Source organism: Cynocephalus volans, chromosome 11 (genome assembly GCF_027409185.1).
Source record: "Cynocephalus volans isolate mCynVol1 chromosome 11, mCynVol1.pri, whole genome shotgun sequence".
Classification (NCBI taxonomy): domain Eukaryota; kingdom Metazoa; phylum Chordata; class Mammalia; order Dermoptera; family Cynocephalidae; genus Cynocephalus; species Cynocephalus volans.
This window is the reverse complement of record NC_084470.1, coordinates 64587034-64605992: the sequence shown is the minus strand read 5'-3', so window position 1 is coordinate 64605992 and position 18959 is coordinate 64587034. Positions and strand designations below refer to the sequence as shown.

Below are 18959 nucleotides of genomic sequence, written 5' to 3'. Positions count from 1 at the left end.
AGTGTTTGAAATGATGCTAGTTTGTATGATGCTGCAGTAAAAACTGTACTATCACGTTTGTACTGTAGTGCCTCCAATACCCATATCCCATAGCACTGACACTATTCTAGTGTACACATTCATAATGTTGCAAGGATATTCCTAATTCATCATATCATGAGAGCTTCAAATATTGGCAGAAGCAATATTCTAAATCAGAGGGTTGAGAGACCACGGCTCAGGGGCTCACATGTCAAATCTGGCTCACTGCCTGTTTTGTATGGTTTGCAGTCTAAGTGGTGTTTACATATTTAAATATTTGAGAAAAAATCAAAAGAACAACATTTTTGACCTGTGAAAATATATGAAATTCAAATTTCTATGTCCTTAAGGTTTTATCGGAACACAGTTACTTTCACGCTATCATGGCAGAATTAAATAGTTGTAACAGAGACCATAAGAACTACAAAGTCTAAACTACTTACTCTGGTCCTTTACAGAAAAAGTTTGCTAACTCCTAGTTTAAAACATCCTGCATTACCTATAACATGTATATGAGAAAAACATACTGTATTTTGAATGTAGTAAAAATGTAGCCATTGTGTCATAATATGCTGTTTTTAATTATACTAAATGAAAGTATCACTATAACCTCCTACTGCATATTGCCTGTAATGTCTCCAAATGCTGCTGAATATCGTATCCTAAACTAGATAGCACTGCCATCTTGACTCACTGCCTAGGAGAGGGGACTGGTGTGTGCTGCATGCTGCAAGTGGAACTATGGTAACTAGCTGCCCATTGTAATGATTAACAGTACAAGTTGTGGACTAAGGTTCTGTTTTTTACTGGCCCGAGCATCTTTGGGGAACTTGCTTTCTGAGCCTTAGTTTTCTCATCAGTGAAATGGGAATAGTACCAGGTGCACCATCCAGTGGTCCGAAGATTGACATGAAATGATGATGTCAAGTGCTTGGCATGTTACCTTGTAAAAAGACAGCTTCGATAAATGGTATTGTGAGGCTCGTTTATGTATTCACACAGCAAACACTTCCTGGGTGTCATTGAAGCTGGGGAGCTATTCCAAGCTCTGGCGATATGGCAGTGAACACAGACGTCACCCTGCAGGATGTGAGGAAGGGACTCTGACAGTAACTGAGAAAACATCAGACACTCATCAGGATCATGCATGAATGAAAACAGGGGGCACTGAGAGAGGATTCCTCGGTGTTCAGTGGAAGACTGCTGAGGTCTGGATGACAAGAAGGAGCCCACCACCTAAATATATTAAGACATAAAGCAGGTGGATTTTTTTAATTGAATGTAGTTTACTATCTCATACTGTGTGAGGGATCCCTAGCATTGGTGTGATCAACAACCCCATTTAAATGCCACAGGAGGATCCAGGAAGTTCATGGCATCTATTAATTTGTAAAGACAAAACTCTTAATCATAGTTAAAGGATTAGAGCAGGGTTTCTCAACTTTGGTACTATTGAATATTTGGTCAAACAATTCTTTCTTGTGGCTGTCCTGGGCTTTTGTAGGATGTAGCAACATTCCTGGCCTCTACCCATGAGATGCTGGTAGCACTGCCCCTTCTCCCAAACTGTGACAATTGAAAATGTCTCCAGACATTGCCAATATCCCCTGGGGTACAATATTGTCCAGGGTTTATAACCACTTGATTAGGGGAAATAATGCCTGCAGAGCCCCCAGCAGGAACTTGGGTTTCTACCAGCTGGATTTATGCAACAAAGTCACATGAGAAGAAATGCCCACAACTGACTCCCCCAAATACATGTGCCAATTAGAGGCATCTTCACAAAGTTCTCAAATTGAAGACACTGCAAATGACCCTCAATAGTCTGTTAAATTATCATGACCTCCAATACTGATAGTAATGAAGCTGTGCTCTTCTGCCTATAATTTTAAAATTTTATTAAACTTCAGTCTCCTATAACACGAGCAATAGTATTACTATCCTCTGCAGTGCTGTACTGTTCATAATTTAAATAATAATGCTACATTTCCTCTTTCTAAAATATTTCACACACTAAATAGTAGTCTTTACCAACACCATTCCTACCATATTTTAGCGTGCTACATTGTAATACTGTGTTCTCCTCAGTACTGCTAATGAAAGTATAGTACGTGGAGCTACCCAGTATTTAATTTTGGAACAAAGTTATCACATATTATCTTGACTATGCTGCATTTTGCTATTCTACCCTCAATAAATATTGCAACTGTTCTACTATGCTTTTATGAACTCTACCTCGTATATACATATAAATGTATTTTTTATAATTATGTGTGTACATACATATATATGAAATATTTCTAAATTTTAGGAAGAAAATTGCTACAATGTTACACTATGGTTAGCTGTAGATGCCTTCTGAATCTGTTACTAATTATACTAAATGTTACGGCCTGTAATTTTAGTAACTAATTGTGCTACATCATGCTATATTAAACCATATCACACTGTAGTCCATCTCAATCATTAGTGGTAAGCTATACATTCTAATAAAAAGTTCTCTGATACGATACCTCTGGATATTGTTGGTATCAATCACATTAATATCGCATATAGAAATCTCCTACTTCAAACTCTAGCAATGACAGAATAATAGAGAATATTCGATGACTCCTTGCCCTTTGCAGCAACAACGACATCCCCGTGCAGCACTACACCAAAGGGGTGCACACGATCACCCCATGTCGGTAGCACTGCTTTTACTGCTGCTACTACTAACTTGCCTACTTGCTTAAATGTTTATTGAGGGTCCGCTCTGACTCACTCTTCTTGGAGATGGGAATATAGCAGTAAGGACAAAATCCCTGCCTTTTTGGTGCTTATATGCTCTTGGGGAGAGACAGACAATAAATAATTCCAAAATAACTGCTGTAGAGGAATTAAAGCAGGGAAAGGGGTGGAGGGGCATGGAAACTGCGACTGTAAACAGGGAGGTCAGAGAAAGCTGCCTGGAAGGAAGGAAATGAGGCAGTGAGGCATGAGTGCTCCCAGCAGAGGGGATGGCAAGTGCAAGGGACCTGAGGTGGCACCTGCCAAGCATGTTTGAGGAGCAGAGAGACCATGTGGCTCAGGTGCAAGGAGAGGGAGCTCGGAGAAGGGTTGGGGGAAGAGGGAAGACTGTGTAGGGCTTTGCGGGTCATGGTCAAGTAATTTGTTATTATATCATTTTTCCAAAAAGCAGTTAAAAATAACACCACTCCTCGTTTCTGCTCAGTTGCCTAGCTCTTTATTCAAATACAACTTTCCTAGTGCTCTACAGCTTGCTATTACAATAGTGGCAATAAGGTTTTAATAGCTAGCTGAAAAACTATACATGATTCTTTCCAATTTTCATAGCAATATCGCTACTCAGATTATCTTTTGCTGTAGGATACCTACCTTACTATTTTCATTCTCCTACATCAGCCAAGACTATCTACATTTTAACAAAAATTTAATAATTTTTTTGATACTACCATATATATATATACACACACACACATAGAATTTTCAATACTAACAACAATACTTGTAAGAATACTGGCATTTTACAACAGTAGCAATATTTCCCTCCAGCCGTACTGCTCAATATGACATATCATGCTGTCTGAAGACATGTACCATGACCTTCCACATACAGAAGACTTCTTTATCTTTGAAAAATGTATCAGGAGAGCAGGGAGGATGGCCCAAGTTTTAGAGAGGGAAGAAAGTTTGAAATATTTGTTGGGGGGAGTGGGATAAAAGCTGCCTCAGGAAAGGATATGTTTCTGGGCTGCCCACTGGTCTGCCCACTGGTCTGCCCAGGTAAGCTCAGCGGCCCAGGTAATCAGAGTACAACTGTGGATGGTGGATTCCATGCTAGCGATGGGGGGAAATGAAGACAGACAAGGGCTACCGGGCAGAAGAAAATGGTCTGCAGGCGGGAGGACAGGAGTAGCAGCAGTATTTAGGGAGGCGCGCTGGCAGGCTTGTATCTGAGAGCAGGAGGGAGAGGCCAAGCAGTTTGGGAAGATGGCAAGGTCAGTGGGTGGGCAATACTGAGGTACAGCAGTACAAGGTTATTGATCACTCATTCACTCATATATTCGTTCATTCATTCATTCAATAAGTACTTAATCGGCTGACTGCCCAGACATAGGAGCCAAATTGCCTGGTTTCAAATTCCAGCTCTGCCACTTTCTAGTTATGTGACCTTGGGTACAGTACTTTCCCTCTTTGTGTCTCCATTTCTCCACTTGCAAAATGGAGACAGTGATCTCATCTATTCCCTAGGTTTGGTGTGGGGATCACACAAGTTAAACGAGTTAGGTATTTCAAATAGTACTAGGCAGAGAATCAGAGCTCAATAAGCATTAGTGCTAGGTTTGTCACTGGTAGTGGCGGCTTTGTTTTTATCATATGCCAGCCACTGTTCTAGAAGCTGGAGATAAAGCCACAAACAGTATCAGAGAAGTCCTTGCCCTCATGGAGCTGTAATATAATAGGAGAAACTGAAAATAAAATTATTCTAGATACTGATGTAAAGGAAAAATAACACCGGAGTATTTGGGTGGTGGGGTGTCTCTGGGGAAGGGATAGTTAGGCGGAGTGTGAAGGGTGGGAAGGAGCAGTTGTGGGAAGACTGGGGTCTGCAGCCTCCCAGGCAGAGGGCAAGAGGAAGAGCAAATACCCTGAGCAGGGACCACACCTGGCATTTTCAAAGGACAGAAGGCCGACCAGAGGAATGCAACCAGTGTGGGACAGAGCAGCACATGATGGGGTTGAAAAGGGAGGCAGAGTCCGCAGCCGGGACCCTGTAGGCTCCCAGGTTTTCAAACTTCACTTCACATTAGCATCACGTGAAGAGTTTTTTTTTTTTTTTTTTTTAAGTGAAAATGCCTGGGTCCTGCCCCTGGAGAGTCAAGATTTCTGAAAGCTCCACAGGTGAATGTACACACTGAAGACTTTGGGAACCACTACTGTGGACTACGGTTAGGGATTTGTATGTCGTTCTCATTGCACTGGGCAGGGGTATGATTGGATATTTGATATTTGTTTTAGAAAAACTGCTCCGGTTGCTGCATGGAGAATGGAGTGTGAAGTGCGGCGTGGGGCTGTCGCTGAGAATGAACGAGAGACCAGTGAAGATGCAGTGGGCGCCAGACCAGTGAGAAGCGTGGTATTTGAAAGACGACAGCCCAGCCAGCTGTGGGCAGTGGTGAGGGGATGGTGAGAAGTGGGGGTCAGGTTTGGTTCGTGGAGGGTGGAGCTTGTGAGATCTACTCAACAACGGGGCCGAGAGGAGAAGCCCTTGAGGGGTTCATCCCTGAGTGGTTCGATGTTTTTGGTTTGAGAAGCTGAGTCAGTGGGGAGAAAAAGGTTTGGTAGAGGAGGATAGACAGTTGCACTTAAGACACATTAAATTTGAGAAAATTATTCAATATCCAAATACATAAATGGGATGTCCAGTTGCTTGGTGCTGTAGTGGGAAGAGAATGTGAGGAGCCTGGTGGGTCATTCACATGAATGTGATGCCAGGTGACGCCATGAGGCACGGTCTGATTCAACTATGCTATCTTTATGTCACAAGCAATGTAATAAAAATCAAGCCACTCCACTGTTAAGAATGGGATAGAGGGTGAAATTATAAATATCTACATTACGATATTCTGCATCATTAATATTAAATTATGGGCATTGCAACATATTTGCCTTATTGTTGCTAGTTCTTTAGAACAGAAAATGGTAGGTCATATGACATTATTTTTGTTAAAAGTTACATTATAGTATGATTGCTCTCTCTTACAAAGCACTTAAATCTATGAAAAGTTCTCCTTTCTTAGTCTGAGGGTACTTCAAAAAGTTCATGGAAAGATTCTATCTTTCCATAGATTTCATGGGGAAAATGTTGATGGGAAAATAAAATTAAAGGATAATATGAATCTTTCCTTGAACTTTTTGAAGTACCCTTGTATTAAGCTTAACTTTCCTCTGACCATCACCTTAGGTATAAATGGAATATCTTTATACTTGTGAATTCATGTATTTAGGGGGGTTAGAGACTTATCATTTCACCTTAATAAATTGTGACTCATCTGATATTGATATATCATTGTAAATATAATACATTTTGATATTTGTATGAGCAACAAATTAATTCATTCACTTAGTGCACAGACGTGAATAACAGCAATGAGCACAATTCTATAGCCCCACTGGTTGTTAAAGTTTTGACAGGTTAGCACGTATTAGTGTTGTTATATCAAGAATAGCACTGGAGGCACAGTAATTTAAACAAGTACAAGAGTACTTCAAAAAGTTCGTGGAAAAATAGAACTAAAAGGTAATACTAATCTTTCCATGAACTTTTTAAAAGTACCCTTTAAAAAGTACCCTTGTTTAACAGTATAGTGCTGTTATTCCTATAAACACTGGAATCATGTTAGTATAAAATAGTATGATAACATCAGTTTTTCTAAAATATTAACAGGGTAATGTGGATCTTAGAAGAGCTTAAGTGGTATTCTCCAGATGACTCTTAGATGTCTGTCCTATAAAGTAAAGCATTCTCTGCCTAAGCAGGGAAATTATTCCACTTTATTTGGTAACCGTGATCCAACGGAATCTGTTTTCTTTGGTTCAGGATCCAGTGTTGTAGAAATGCTTGCAGGTCTGGGTAGTTTCACATCTTGAAATATTTGAGATCTAATTTCATCTCTTGTTTATGGGGAAAGCCAGAAGCCAAATGCTTAAGCAATAAGCTTGAGAATCATTTTTAGTTGTTCTTTTCTCCTTCAAGTCTTCTCAGAATGAATTCCTAGGATTTATGACTTCTTTATTTCTATTCCCAAATACTTCAACACTTGAATATTATGAGAGTTTGTGTTCTCATCCAAATTATGATCTCTATTGAAGTTTGGTTCAACAAATTTCAGAGTTCTGTGTAATAAACTCTTCCCATGTAGATGATATTTTCATTTACTTCTGTAAATATTTTTATAACAGAATGGAGCATCTAAACAATTGTTAGTTAAATATTTGTCTGAATCTGCTTGAGAACAAAGGCTCTCCCAACAACCATCCTTTACTGGTTTCTGGAAGGGGTGACTTTTTCCGCATGAATTATTTTTTAGTCTGTACTCTCAGTAACAAAGTGATGATAAAATCCAAACAAGGAGATTATGATTTTAATATACTTTATTTAAAAAGTACACAGTTTTAAATTAGTTTCAATGGGTTTCAAGCAGAAGGGACACTGCCTACCACTTGCAGTCCCATTTCTGATGAAGGGTGATTATCATGTGGCAAACTCACATTTGCATGAGTGGCAAAATAAAAAGATAACTTTTTTTGTCAACATATCTTTAAGAGGTTATATCACACACAGTTTAAAATCATGAGATGCTGATGGTTGGACTATACTTCATGTTTCCTATGTTGCACCATATTTTGGTTCACAGTTTATCCATGATTTAGCATGCCAAGAGAACATCTCAGTCAGTGTCACCTTGAGAAGAGCATCAAAAGCAGAGGAAGCAGGAGGAGGACTGCTTCGGCCTGGAGACTCAGCGCACCCCCACACTCCCGTGCATTCTCCTACGGGGAAAGGCAGGGTGTGGTTAGGGCAGAAATGGCTCCCACAGTGCCTTAATTTTTTCAAGCCAGATTGATTCCCCAACCTCTCTCCCTTTTCCAGTATAAGAACAAAGTCTTCTGGGATCTAGATCATGTGGGGATATGGATCTGTCTAAACTTTATCAAGTTAGAGAAGAGAATCTCTGATTTCTGTTGTCAATGCATAAAATATTCTAAATTACTCTTTGCATATCATCATGTAGAGCATTCAAGAGATAAAGGGCTGTTGGTAGAGGTGTCTGCTTTGATCATATTATAAAGGCAAAATATTGGTCTTCTAATTTTTCCTTGTCAGAATGTAAGTAAAAGGGTCCATCTCAGGGTCCCAATCATTTCAGAGACGTGGCTATGGAAGGTTTTGTGTGTGACTTCTTTCTTCTTATTTGAGGGGAGGGAGGCCCTGTTTTACAAAAATGAAATCATATTATTTACTCCTTTCTCCAGCATGCTTCTTATCCACTAACTGAAGGTAATTTCTCCAAATCCATAATTCTAGTTCTGTTTTTACTTAGCTATTTTCTTACTGATGGGCGTTTATTTTCTCATCTGTTCTTTACTGCTACAAATAGTGCTGAGTTTAGGTCTGTGTCAGCCAGCGATATTTGCTCTTGCCCCTGCCTATGATAAGATGCCCAGGAATGAGGCTGCAGAGTGAAAGGGTATTCTTGCCTTTGATGGCTATAGTTAGATATTTCATCATTACCTGTACTTCCTGATTACCCAATGACTTGTACCTTTCATGTTCTTGGATTCTTTTATTTTTTATTTTTTATTTTTTTTGTCTTTTTCGTGACCCGCACGCAGCCAGTGAGTACACCCACAGGCCATACCTATATAGGACCTGAACCCGCGGCGGGAGCATCGCTGCGCTCCCAGCGCTGCACTCTCCCGAGTGCGCCACGGGCTCCGCCCAGATTATTTTTACATGTGACTGCTGACATCAATTTAAAAGATCTTTATTATTTGATTTATAAATATTTTTTCAAGTTCACAAACTGGCTACTGCATTTAAGTTATCTTTTTCCATAGAAAAGTTATAATCTTTTTATAGTTACATAAATCTGTTTTTCTTCTATAGCTTTCTGGTTTTGAATTGGAAGTTCTCTCCAATCCTTAGAATTTCTTATGAGGCTATTATTTTACTATGTAAGTTTAATCTATATTCTTCCATTTGAATTGAGCCTTTGTCGTATATAAAATTTTTAATTCTGTTCCATTGACCTCACCTCACTAGTTATAGAAACTTAAAGAAAAACTACCAATTTTTGTATGTTTATCTTATATTCAGTTACCGAAACAAATGATCTTATTAACTCTAGTAGTTTTTACTCTAATGACTTAGTTGTCTAAGTATGCAGTTCCTGGCTTTAGTTAAAGTGATTTTAGTGTTCTTGGACTATTGTTTTTATTTGCATTTTTTCATGGAGCTTTTATTAGAGATGATCATTGAATTTTATCAAAGGCCTTTTCAGTATATTTTTATATAATACATTGCAATTGAACTACCTTTTGAGTACAGAAGCAAACATTCTTAATAAATTCCTAGTTCTTATTGGTACAATACTGACTTTAACATATGAGAGCTCTTCAAAAACTTCATGGAAAGATTTGTATTATCTTTTAATTCCATTTTTCCATGAACATTTTGAAGAACCCTTGTATGTTCTAGGACATGGATAGTTTGAACAACATTAAAATTATTTGCTATATAAAGGTGAGATTAACACTTAGCTGGCTCTGGTGGTATTTTCCAGAGTAGATATCTTCCTAATCTCCCTATAGTAATTGGTCTAGGCAAGTTTTCCATTTTTTGCACTGTGTGGGGGGGGAGGGGGGAAAGGGGGTAGGGAGTTAATTTTCCAATGTGTATTATTTTTCCAGATTAAAAATAATTTTTTTTTGCCTAGAGCATTATAGGAGGTATTCTCTTATAAATCACCTATATCTGTGATAAGCTCACCTTTCACAGTATTAATCTTAATCTTCCTCTGACCATCACCTTAACTATAAATGGAATGTCTTTATACTTGTGACTTTAGGGGGTTTAGAGGTTTATCATTCCACCTTCATAAATTGTGACTCTTTATCTGATATTATTATTGCCATTTTGGCATTAAGTGAATTTCTTGTAATTAAAAGGCTGTGTAAAAATAAGCAGGGAAAAATAATTTTAACTTTAATTTAAAATAAGTGACTAAGGTGGTCAGAGTCACATTGTATGTGATAAAATTACAGTACATCTATAATAGGGAAAATAGCAAAAATTTTTAAAAGATATATATGAGTATAACAGGGAAAGACTATTATGCACCGACTAAATAAGAAGACATTGAGGAGCTGAAAGTAGAGGACCATTAGCCTTTTTGTATCTTCCATTTAGTTTCCTGAAAGGGAATATTTTCTCATGAGTAAACTTTTCAGCTGTATTTCTTTGACCACCGTGCAATTCTCATTGTGAATCTGATGAGAAAAGAGAACAGGAACAGTTCTCAGACTTACCTCAGGATGGAAGCCATGACAAGATTCTGGACGCCTCCTGATCTTCTGGGCCTTTAAACGTTCACACTTAAGGGATTCATTATGTTGACTGTAGTTAAGGCACGTTTCCAAGGATCACTTTTCCTATTCCATGTTTCAGAGGTCAAAACTTGGCACTAAACTCCCTTAACAACCTCTCTCTCTCCAACAGGGGAAAGGATGTAATTTTTCCCTCTCTAATATTTCTCCCCCAGGGTTCCTTACTGTTGACCCCCCTTACCAGTTTCAGCAGTAGGGGCTGGACCTCCGCACAAAAGGATATACCTGATTTCAATGGGTGCCATGGTGATGGGGGCCACGGACTCACAGAGGCAGCTGCTGTCCACTACCACCATGAACAGATTGCTGCTTGGGATTTGCTGGATGACAAAGGACCTGTTGGAACAAGAGGCAGCAAGACAGTGAGGGGTCATCTACCATCCCTTAATTAAAGAGCTATGAGGAAAACTTTCCCCCGGGTGGTAACTACTACAGTATTTTGTAAAACACGTTTCAGAGTCTGCTTTACTACTCAAAATTGTCTGCTTCCGTGAGACGCTTCAGTTAAAAATACCCGGCTTCACTAGGAAAACAGCTACAGCCACACGCAGCTCATACAACTCACCTTGGAAAGACTGGAATTTTATATGTGCAAAACAGAAGAGTCAGAGTTGGCTAAATCACCTCTGTTTCCAAGGTTTTAGAGGTGAGGTTTTTCTGAGTCTAGTTTCTTTCTCCCAGAGTCTAAACACTATCCCAAGTTGCGTGTGATGTTCCTTTAGATGGAGTTTTCTCTCGTCCTCCTTAAAAATAGACTGAAACCACATCATACTGACGACAAATGAAGTGGTGAACTTCCTACACCTGTCCCTGTGCCACTTTGTACAATGTCTGCCTAGAAAAGAGGAACCATGTTTTGAATGAAATTAATGCTAGTCATTTAAAAGGTTCCACCTTTCTCAGAGTCCAAGTTCTGTACCGAGCTCAGGCCACACAGCAATTCTGATCTTCAGGATCCATCAGCACAGCTAGTCCAAATGAAGGAAGAGTGATGGCACCTTCTTGTCACATTGCTAATGCAGTGAAGTGACAAAGTCACACCAACATAAGAATGATCGTTTAACAGGCACTACTACTGACTCCTTGGAGGAACAAATCAGGGATCAAAAACCCATATTCTTCCAGAGCCAACAGTTTAGCCAAAAATGTAGACCCAGGCATAGTTCCCTGTCACATAATTTCTCCTGATATTTTATTAACTTCAGTGTAGTCAGATGAAACAGATTTTAACCTAACAAAGTTGTCAGTTTCTCTGTAATTTTACCTTCACTCATCTTTCTCTCAACAAATTTGTTCTATTCTCTAGTGTATCACCATGAAGAACTAAAATCATGCAATAAGAAAAAAATCCTTCTGCTTTATGGAAAATTATAAAGAAGGGGAAAAGACCCCTTTATTATTTCATTTTATTTTTTACCTGTTACCACCTCAAATGTTGAATTATCCAGGAATGCCTCTGAGATTACAGTACAACTGGCTTCCTTTCTATACAGCCCCAGTGCCAATCCATCCACCTAATACCCTTCAGTTATGTTTATTTTCTGCATCCATAGCAGGAAACAGGGCATGCCAGTGCTCAAAGATGTTTCCTCAGAGCCTACACCACCATCTCTGGGGCACCTACTCTCTGTCCTTTCACCCTTCTCCAAGAACTACACCTGGATTGAAAAAAAAAAATTCAACCTTGCTAACTGTTTTGGTATATTTAGAATTTTAAAAATATCTCTGCCTTACCTTTCCCCTTTAGTACTAGATCCCTTCTCACCTAGGCTAGGACATAGCTCTAGTAGTTGGCCTCTTTGTAATGGATTCTGCTTACCAGCATAAGGTATGCTACCCGAGACAGCTCTCCTCAGAGAACCAGAGATTTACACATCAGAGGTAGGTTAACAGAGTCTCAAAGAAAAGTATGAAACCAAGAACTCTCTGAAGAACAAATAGTTGACTAGAAGATGAAGCCAAATGAATCTACCACATGAGAAATAAAGGAAAAAGAGATGAAACTATGAAATAGATGATCCAAAGGGAGAAAATACCTTCTGGATTAAAAAAAAAATCCTAAATCCTATTTTTTTTCTTCGAAGGCCCTACTCAAGCTTGAATGAAATTTCAGGTTATCAAAGCTTAAGACCAATCCTAAAAGTTTCCCTAGAAACAAATTACTTAAAAAGGAATGCGAATGAAACCAATTTCTCAATGGGAGCTCTAAAGGTGAAGAAACAGAGCAACACGTTTAAAGTTTTGAGGGAATGGAACAAAGGAAATCAAAGGTATGTCAGTGTCCAGAGGAAAACAGATTCTAAGTGCCTATAGATACTTGCAGAAAGTTGTGTTTTAGAATTTTGGAATAATTACTGAAAAATGAAAACCTGATTAACCAAAGACAGTATGATAAATTAAATACACACACACACAGCTGCCAGTACAAGCCTAAAATTACTACCAATCACAATATACATGGTTGTTAGATTCACCTATTAAAAGGCAGAGATTCTCAAATTGGGTTCACAAAAAATACCAGCATTATGCTATTTGCCACAGACACTAGAGAAGACATGAGAGGAAGAAAAAATATATCCTAAAATGCTAGTAATAAAAAAGGAACAGGTTTAGTAATATTATTATACAAAGATTCAGAGTAAAAATCATTAAAATAATAAATAAAATAGTTCATATTGAAAAACAGTATAATCCACTAGCAAAATATGATATGAATCTTTGTGTACATAATGACCATAGTATACAAACTGAGAGAAATACCAAAAGGGATTGATGAAAACATGATCTATTAAAAATATGGATCAAAAACTCTTTAGACCTCAACAACACAGAATATAAGTTATTTTCAAACACAGGGAACTGCAGCACATATCAAAAAGCAGAAAGTATCAATTACATATTTTTCTTTTATGGTAGACTACAATTACAAATTAATAGCTAAAAAATATAAACAGTAAAAATTAAAAGTTAAAAAACATATTTCATAAATCCTTTAGAATTTGAGAACAGCCCAGACTCAAATTTATGCAGGGTGACTTGAAATATTTTTCTTGGAAAAAAATAAAGATTTCAAATAACTGAACTAAATTTGCAAATCAAGAAGATGGAAAAACTAGAACATAAACCTGTACCTGTGTTCCTATCCATGGTCTTCCTTGTACACTGGATTGAGTAGTGATGCCCCTCTCCAAAGCCCACCCCTCAGGCTTCTGCAAGGATGTGACTGCCAGAAGAGGAGAGATGGCTGGCCACTGCACAAATAGTTTCACAGTCCCTCCCTTCAGGTGACAAACATGCTGTCACAGTTCCCATCTCGGGAAAAACAAACTCTCCCTCGACCTTACCCTCAGCTACTCTCCTGTTTCTCTCTCCTCCTTTATAATCCAACTCCCCCTGAAAATGATCTGCAATCCCTCTGTTTCTCTCTCTCTCCTTCGTCCCTCCCCTTCTTTCACGAATCCACTCCAAGACTACAGGCCTTACCACTCCACCTGAATCAGATCTTGCCAGGGACATCAATGTCCTCACCACTTCTCAGTCCCTCTGCCTCCCCTTCCTGCCCACTTGGCCACCATCTGCCGCTCACACTAGAGTGTAGTTTCTATGGGCACAAGGCTGCATCTGACTGCCCGCAGTTATGTTATCTCCAAGCACCTACGGTAGTGCCTGGGAAAGAGCAGATTTCCAGTAAATATTTGTTGAACCCTCAACAGAATTTGTAAAGATAAAAGCAGCAGAATAAAATGAAGAAAATCAACGGAATCAAACACTGGTTTAAAAGAATACTGAAATAAATCAACTTTTGGCACTCCTGATCAAGAAAGAAGTCACAAAGCAACATTAAAACCTGAAAGATACAGAGGCATTTTAGACATTTTTGGTGACTGCTATCTATACCATTGCAAATAATTGGAAAATGTACAGAAAACACAGCTTTGGGTATGAAGCATAAATTATCTACATGTGGACAAGCTATAAAAAACATGAGCAGACCAAATGGCATGAACAAAACCGAACCGCTCACTAAGAACCTACCCCAGGTGAGTACTACACCAAGTCACCCAAGAACAGATATGGCTGTGCTCCCAGAAAGCCCACATGAACCCACTGACCAACTATGAGAGCTAACGAAAGAACTCAGCAAGCTGATTAGTTGCATAATCAGCGTATAAAGCCACAGACTGACTCTGGCAGGAAAAAGCTGATGAAAAATATTTATGAAATAAAGAACCACTGATAGTATCAATAATCACTCTAAAATGCCCCAGAATAAATCTAGTAAACTACATGCCTTTATAAAGAAAATGATGCAACTTGACTGAGGAACATAAAAATACAACTTAAAAATTGGAGGGAAGTACAATGGTTGTGGAAAGAAATAACTTATATTTTAAAGATGTCCTTTCTCCCTTAATTGACCTTTTAATTCAAAGCAATCTCAATCAAAATCTCAATAGGATATTTGACAGAATTTGAGCGATAATTCTAAGATTCTTTCAAAAGAGTAAATGTAAAGAATAATCTGGACAGTTATAAAAAAATGGGTTTTATAAAAAGGGAAGGGAAGGTGCTTCTCCGACCCTATGTCAAAACCCAGAAGACAATTCACAGAAGAGGAAGCACAGGTGGACCACAGATATGTATAAAGGGACTCAATCTTACTAAAAATTAAAGAAATACAAATTAAAATAAAATGAAAACAATGAAATGCAATTTTCCCTAAAAGGCTGCCAAAAATTAAAATCTGTGGTAATATCACGTAATGGAGAAAGTCTGAAAAAGTGAATACTGTTCTATGTAGCTGGTGGGAAAGTGAACTTTTATAGTTACTAGGAGGAAAGTTGTTATTATTACAGTGGAAATCATTTAGATCCTATTTTTTCCCAGTAGTTTTACTTCTCAATAGGAGAAAATCCTGTTCAGGAACCTAAGAAGTCATGTATAAAGATGTTCTTGGTAGCACTGTTTATTGTAAGGAAAAAAAGAAAACCCACCTGAATGACCATTAACAGGAGAACAATTAAGTAAGCAATAGTCTGTCTATTCTATGGTCTATTTGGCATCACATAAAAGAGTAAATGGATCTCTATTTACTGTCATGAAAGAATATTCAAGATATAGTAAGTGGGGAAATAATATTGTAAAACTATAAAGTATTAGTATTTAAGTATATTTAGGAATGTTCACTTAAGAATATCTAATCCTGCTATAGAGAACCAGAAAAATAAATGGGTGAATAAAATCTAGATGCATTAGGTATAGACAGCAAATAAATAAGTGGCCCATGGCTCATGTTAGACATAGAATAAAAAGAAAGTAGAATGTATGTGGTTGAACACAAATAGAAAAGGATAAACACACAAAGACTCTTCCTATAGAAGAGAAGGAATGGAAGGACCAGATGGTATTAAATAAATTGAACTCACAAGGCACAGACCCTGTCCTCTCCAAACTGATAGCTCTCATCTATGTCACCCTTAAATTAACTCACTGGTGACACCTATTCTCTTTCTGAGACACACAGATAAATGCCATGGCTGCTCAGCAGGTTACAGGCAAACTATAAACTTGCCCTGGCATCCCTCCTGGAAAGCAAATGTGTATCTGCTCCAAGCATCTTCTGACTGCTGAGCCCCCATCCCCAGCCTCAAGTCTGGTCCCTCAGCCACACCATCAGTGGGAGAGAGAGCAGGACAGGGTGGGGGGAAGTGAACTCAAGGGAAGGGAAAGGAAGGAAAGGTGGGAGAGAGAAGAGGAGAATACTTGAACATTTCATGACACAAGTACAGGCAGTGAGGTCCTGCCACCCCTTTTTTCCTCCTTTGCTTTTAGATGTATGCTTTCAACTAATTTGATAAGCCACGTGATTTGGGCATCTTATATTTGTCTGTGAGTCTTTTGGTTCTGTGGCCTCTAGAATAACTTGCCTGATAAGTACTTGGCGTCTATGCATAAATTGAGCACAAAATGAGAAAAGTTTCTATAGGTTCTTTCTCTATATATAATGCATGAAATGTACAGATAAAAGTGAGGAAGGTTATACACCAAATGAACAAAGTGGTTATCTCTGGTGGATGGATTATGTTGGGGAATGATTCTCAAGGGAGACTTGAATGTTATCTGTAACAGTGAAGTTCTTTATAAGGAGAATGTATTCGTGGATTTATAAAATGGAGTGTTATGTTAGGGGCAAGGGGTATCGATTTTCTCATGTTACAAAAGAGAAAACTAGAATTCAAAGAGGATAAATAAACTCTTACAGCAGCCATATGAACAGGACAAAATTATGCCCATTTTACAGATGGGGAAACAAGAGGCTGAGTAAATTCCTAGAGTAACTGGGGCAGAGCTCCAAACCTGTGGAACACAGGCTTGCTTGTGTGGCTCTACTACCAGTCAGCAGACTTCCTGTCTTGCATGGGATTACTAGTGCTCAAGTTCTTTGAGGGTAGATCCAGAGCAATCACTTGATACAGACTCTTAATGACAACAAATGCAAGATATCGTTTTTAACACATTTACCATGAAGCTCACAGCAAACTTCCCTTTTTTCTTTCATAGGCCCTAGGAGATGAAAAGCCCTGCATGCAGTTACACTGAAGCAGAGGAAAACCACCCCCTACAAAGGATTTGCCAGCGGAAAGATTAACTGCTTTTCCATATTTTAAAGACTTACTGTCTGCTTATTAACATGGTGCTTCCGAGGGGCCTGGGCAATGTTAGCTGTACATTTATGTGTACAATGTGTATTTATGGTCCAGGGTGCAGGGTTGAACTTCATAAAACACACCTCCATCCAGCTGGGCCCAGCAGCCAAGCTGACATCATAGCGCAGAGGAGCTGTGGCCGGGTGGGTTTGCCTGGGGGCCAAGAAAGGCGAGGAGCAAAATGCCTCAACAGAGAATCGCAGCAGTCATTTTTAAGCAGGGATAGGTCAAAATGAGTGAAATAAATTAGGTCCTCAAGGGAAAAGGAGTCGGGAAGAGGGAAGCAATTTTGATGTGTCCATTGCCGGAACTGAAATAACCCAGTCCTCTCTTTCCCATTCACTACAGACTGAGAAAGAACCAGAGGGGAAAAGATGATGCGATTTCAAGACAGCCTCCCTGACAAGAGAGACTATTTGCCGCATGCTATCTTCTGAGAGGGGCTTTGCTGACCAAATGACGAAAGCAAGCAATCATGTGCTTCCCTAATGCTCCGCAGGACGGGGAGGAACCCCAGGATAAGATTCCCAGAGGACCACGGATTGCACATTTGGAGAACTTGGTTGGCTTGTCTTTCAATAATGGGTATAGAATTGTGGCTTGAAAAATAATTGGGAAGGATAGAATCTTAAAGCACTGTGAACCTAGACTGAAGTCTTTCACCCTTTATAGATTTTCACCCTTTATAGATTTTCCAGATTTTATCCAAAGATAAAATAAAGGACAACGAGTATGTCATAGGGAACTACTTGGATTTGGCACAGACCCTGTGCTGTATGGTACTGTTCTCTGGTTGAGTTGGGTATGTAACTGTGGATCTCCAACAAGATCCTATTCTCCTTAAAGGTGTGAAGATACTCTGTGTCTCCTACCTGCACCCCAATCCCCAGTATGCACCAAAATGCCCTAGACTGACCCAGGCCCATAAGTTGTGAAGAGCAAACATTTGGAGACTATTTAAATTTAAGCTAAAAATTAAATATTGAGGATGTGTTCTAGCATAACTCTATAGCCATGCTATCTAATGGCATGGGGGAGCTGAAAAGGAGAGGGCCGGCCTTCCCCACACTCAGTCCAAACAAGGTAAAAGAATGAATAGCATTGCCTCACCTGCTCATCCCCAAAAGCAGCAGGTCCGGTAATTTCACAGGTGAATCATTTTAGCATGCCAAGGCAAATGTAATTCTAAAATATTTAAACTATTATAGAGCACAGGGAAAGAAGGAAATCTTTCAAATTCCTTTTATGAAGAACGCTGATATGAAATGTAACCAAGAATACATGAAAAATACGTACAAATAATCTCTCCTTATGATTACTGATGCAACAATCTTAAATTGTTCAGCAGGACACTGAAGGAGAAACACAGCATGCTCCAGCGAGGCTTAATCCAGGAATGCAAGGGACAAGCTTATTGACTTGTCCCAGCTTACTAGAAACAGAAACATAAAACTTTTTTTCTTTCTTTCTCTTTCTTTCCTTTCCTTCCTTTCTCCTTTCCTTTCTGTCTCTGTTTTCATCTCTACTGTGTTGGATTCCTGGTTTCTCATCTCTCAATGGTATCTTGTACAGATTCCATAGCTTTCTGACTACTTTAGATTAATCATAAAGGACACTAGTTCAATACTCTAATTTCACATACAGTTCAAAGCTCTACACTGTCCTTGCTCTAAGCTTCTAGTTTCTAGCTTCCTCAGTAGTTCGGGATCAGGAAGACAGAGCAGCCGGGAGGCAAGCATTTTCTGTTCACCCAGTCATGGTGCAATTCTCTCACCACAGCTTGCTTGCTTACACCAGTTGGCCTTGGGTGCCCGCTGGGTAGCTCAGCATCCAAACACTGGCTCTCTTCTGAGGTCATCATGGATTCTTCAGAGGACCTAGAGCTCCTCAAAATGGCCCCAACTTGACCACCCATCCAGCTCCTACCATCAGAAGTTACTCCACAGTCTCTAGCCATGAGGTGGACTTCACCTAGAGGCAGCCCTCTTGTGGGTTTTAAGCAAGATTGTGCAAGGACAGCTATCTTCCATAATGTCCCCAACCCCTGGCCTAGCCATA

The 18959-nt window shown here is 39.2% G+C and overlaps 1 protein-coding gene across 2 annotated transcripts in view; it reads right to left on the bottom strand.

The window, feature by feature from the left end:
- Positions 1–7271: 7271 nt before the first annotated feature.
- Positions 7272–18959, bottom strand: part of CACNA2D3 (calcium voltage-gated channel auxiliary subunit alpha2delta 3) — an 828419-nt gene continuing 816731 nt past the window's right edge. For both annotated transcript variants that reach the window (XM_063114014.1, XM_063114015.1), the window contains 3 exons: positions 10418–10530; positions 10117–10199; positions 7272–7578 (listed from right to left, as the gene is read on the bottom strand). In XM_063114014.1, coding sequence (XP_062970084.1) covers positions 7486–7578; positions 10117–10199; positions 10418–10530 — 289 coding nt within the window. In that variant the 3' untranslated portion in view covers positions 7272–7485. The remainder of the gene's footprint in view (positions 7579–10116; positions 10200–10417; positions 10531–18959) is intronic.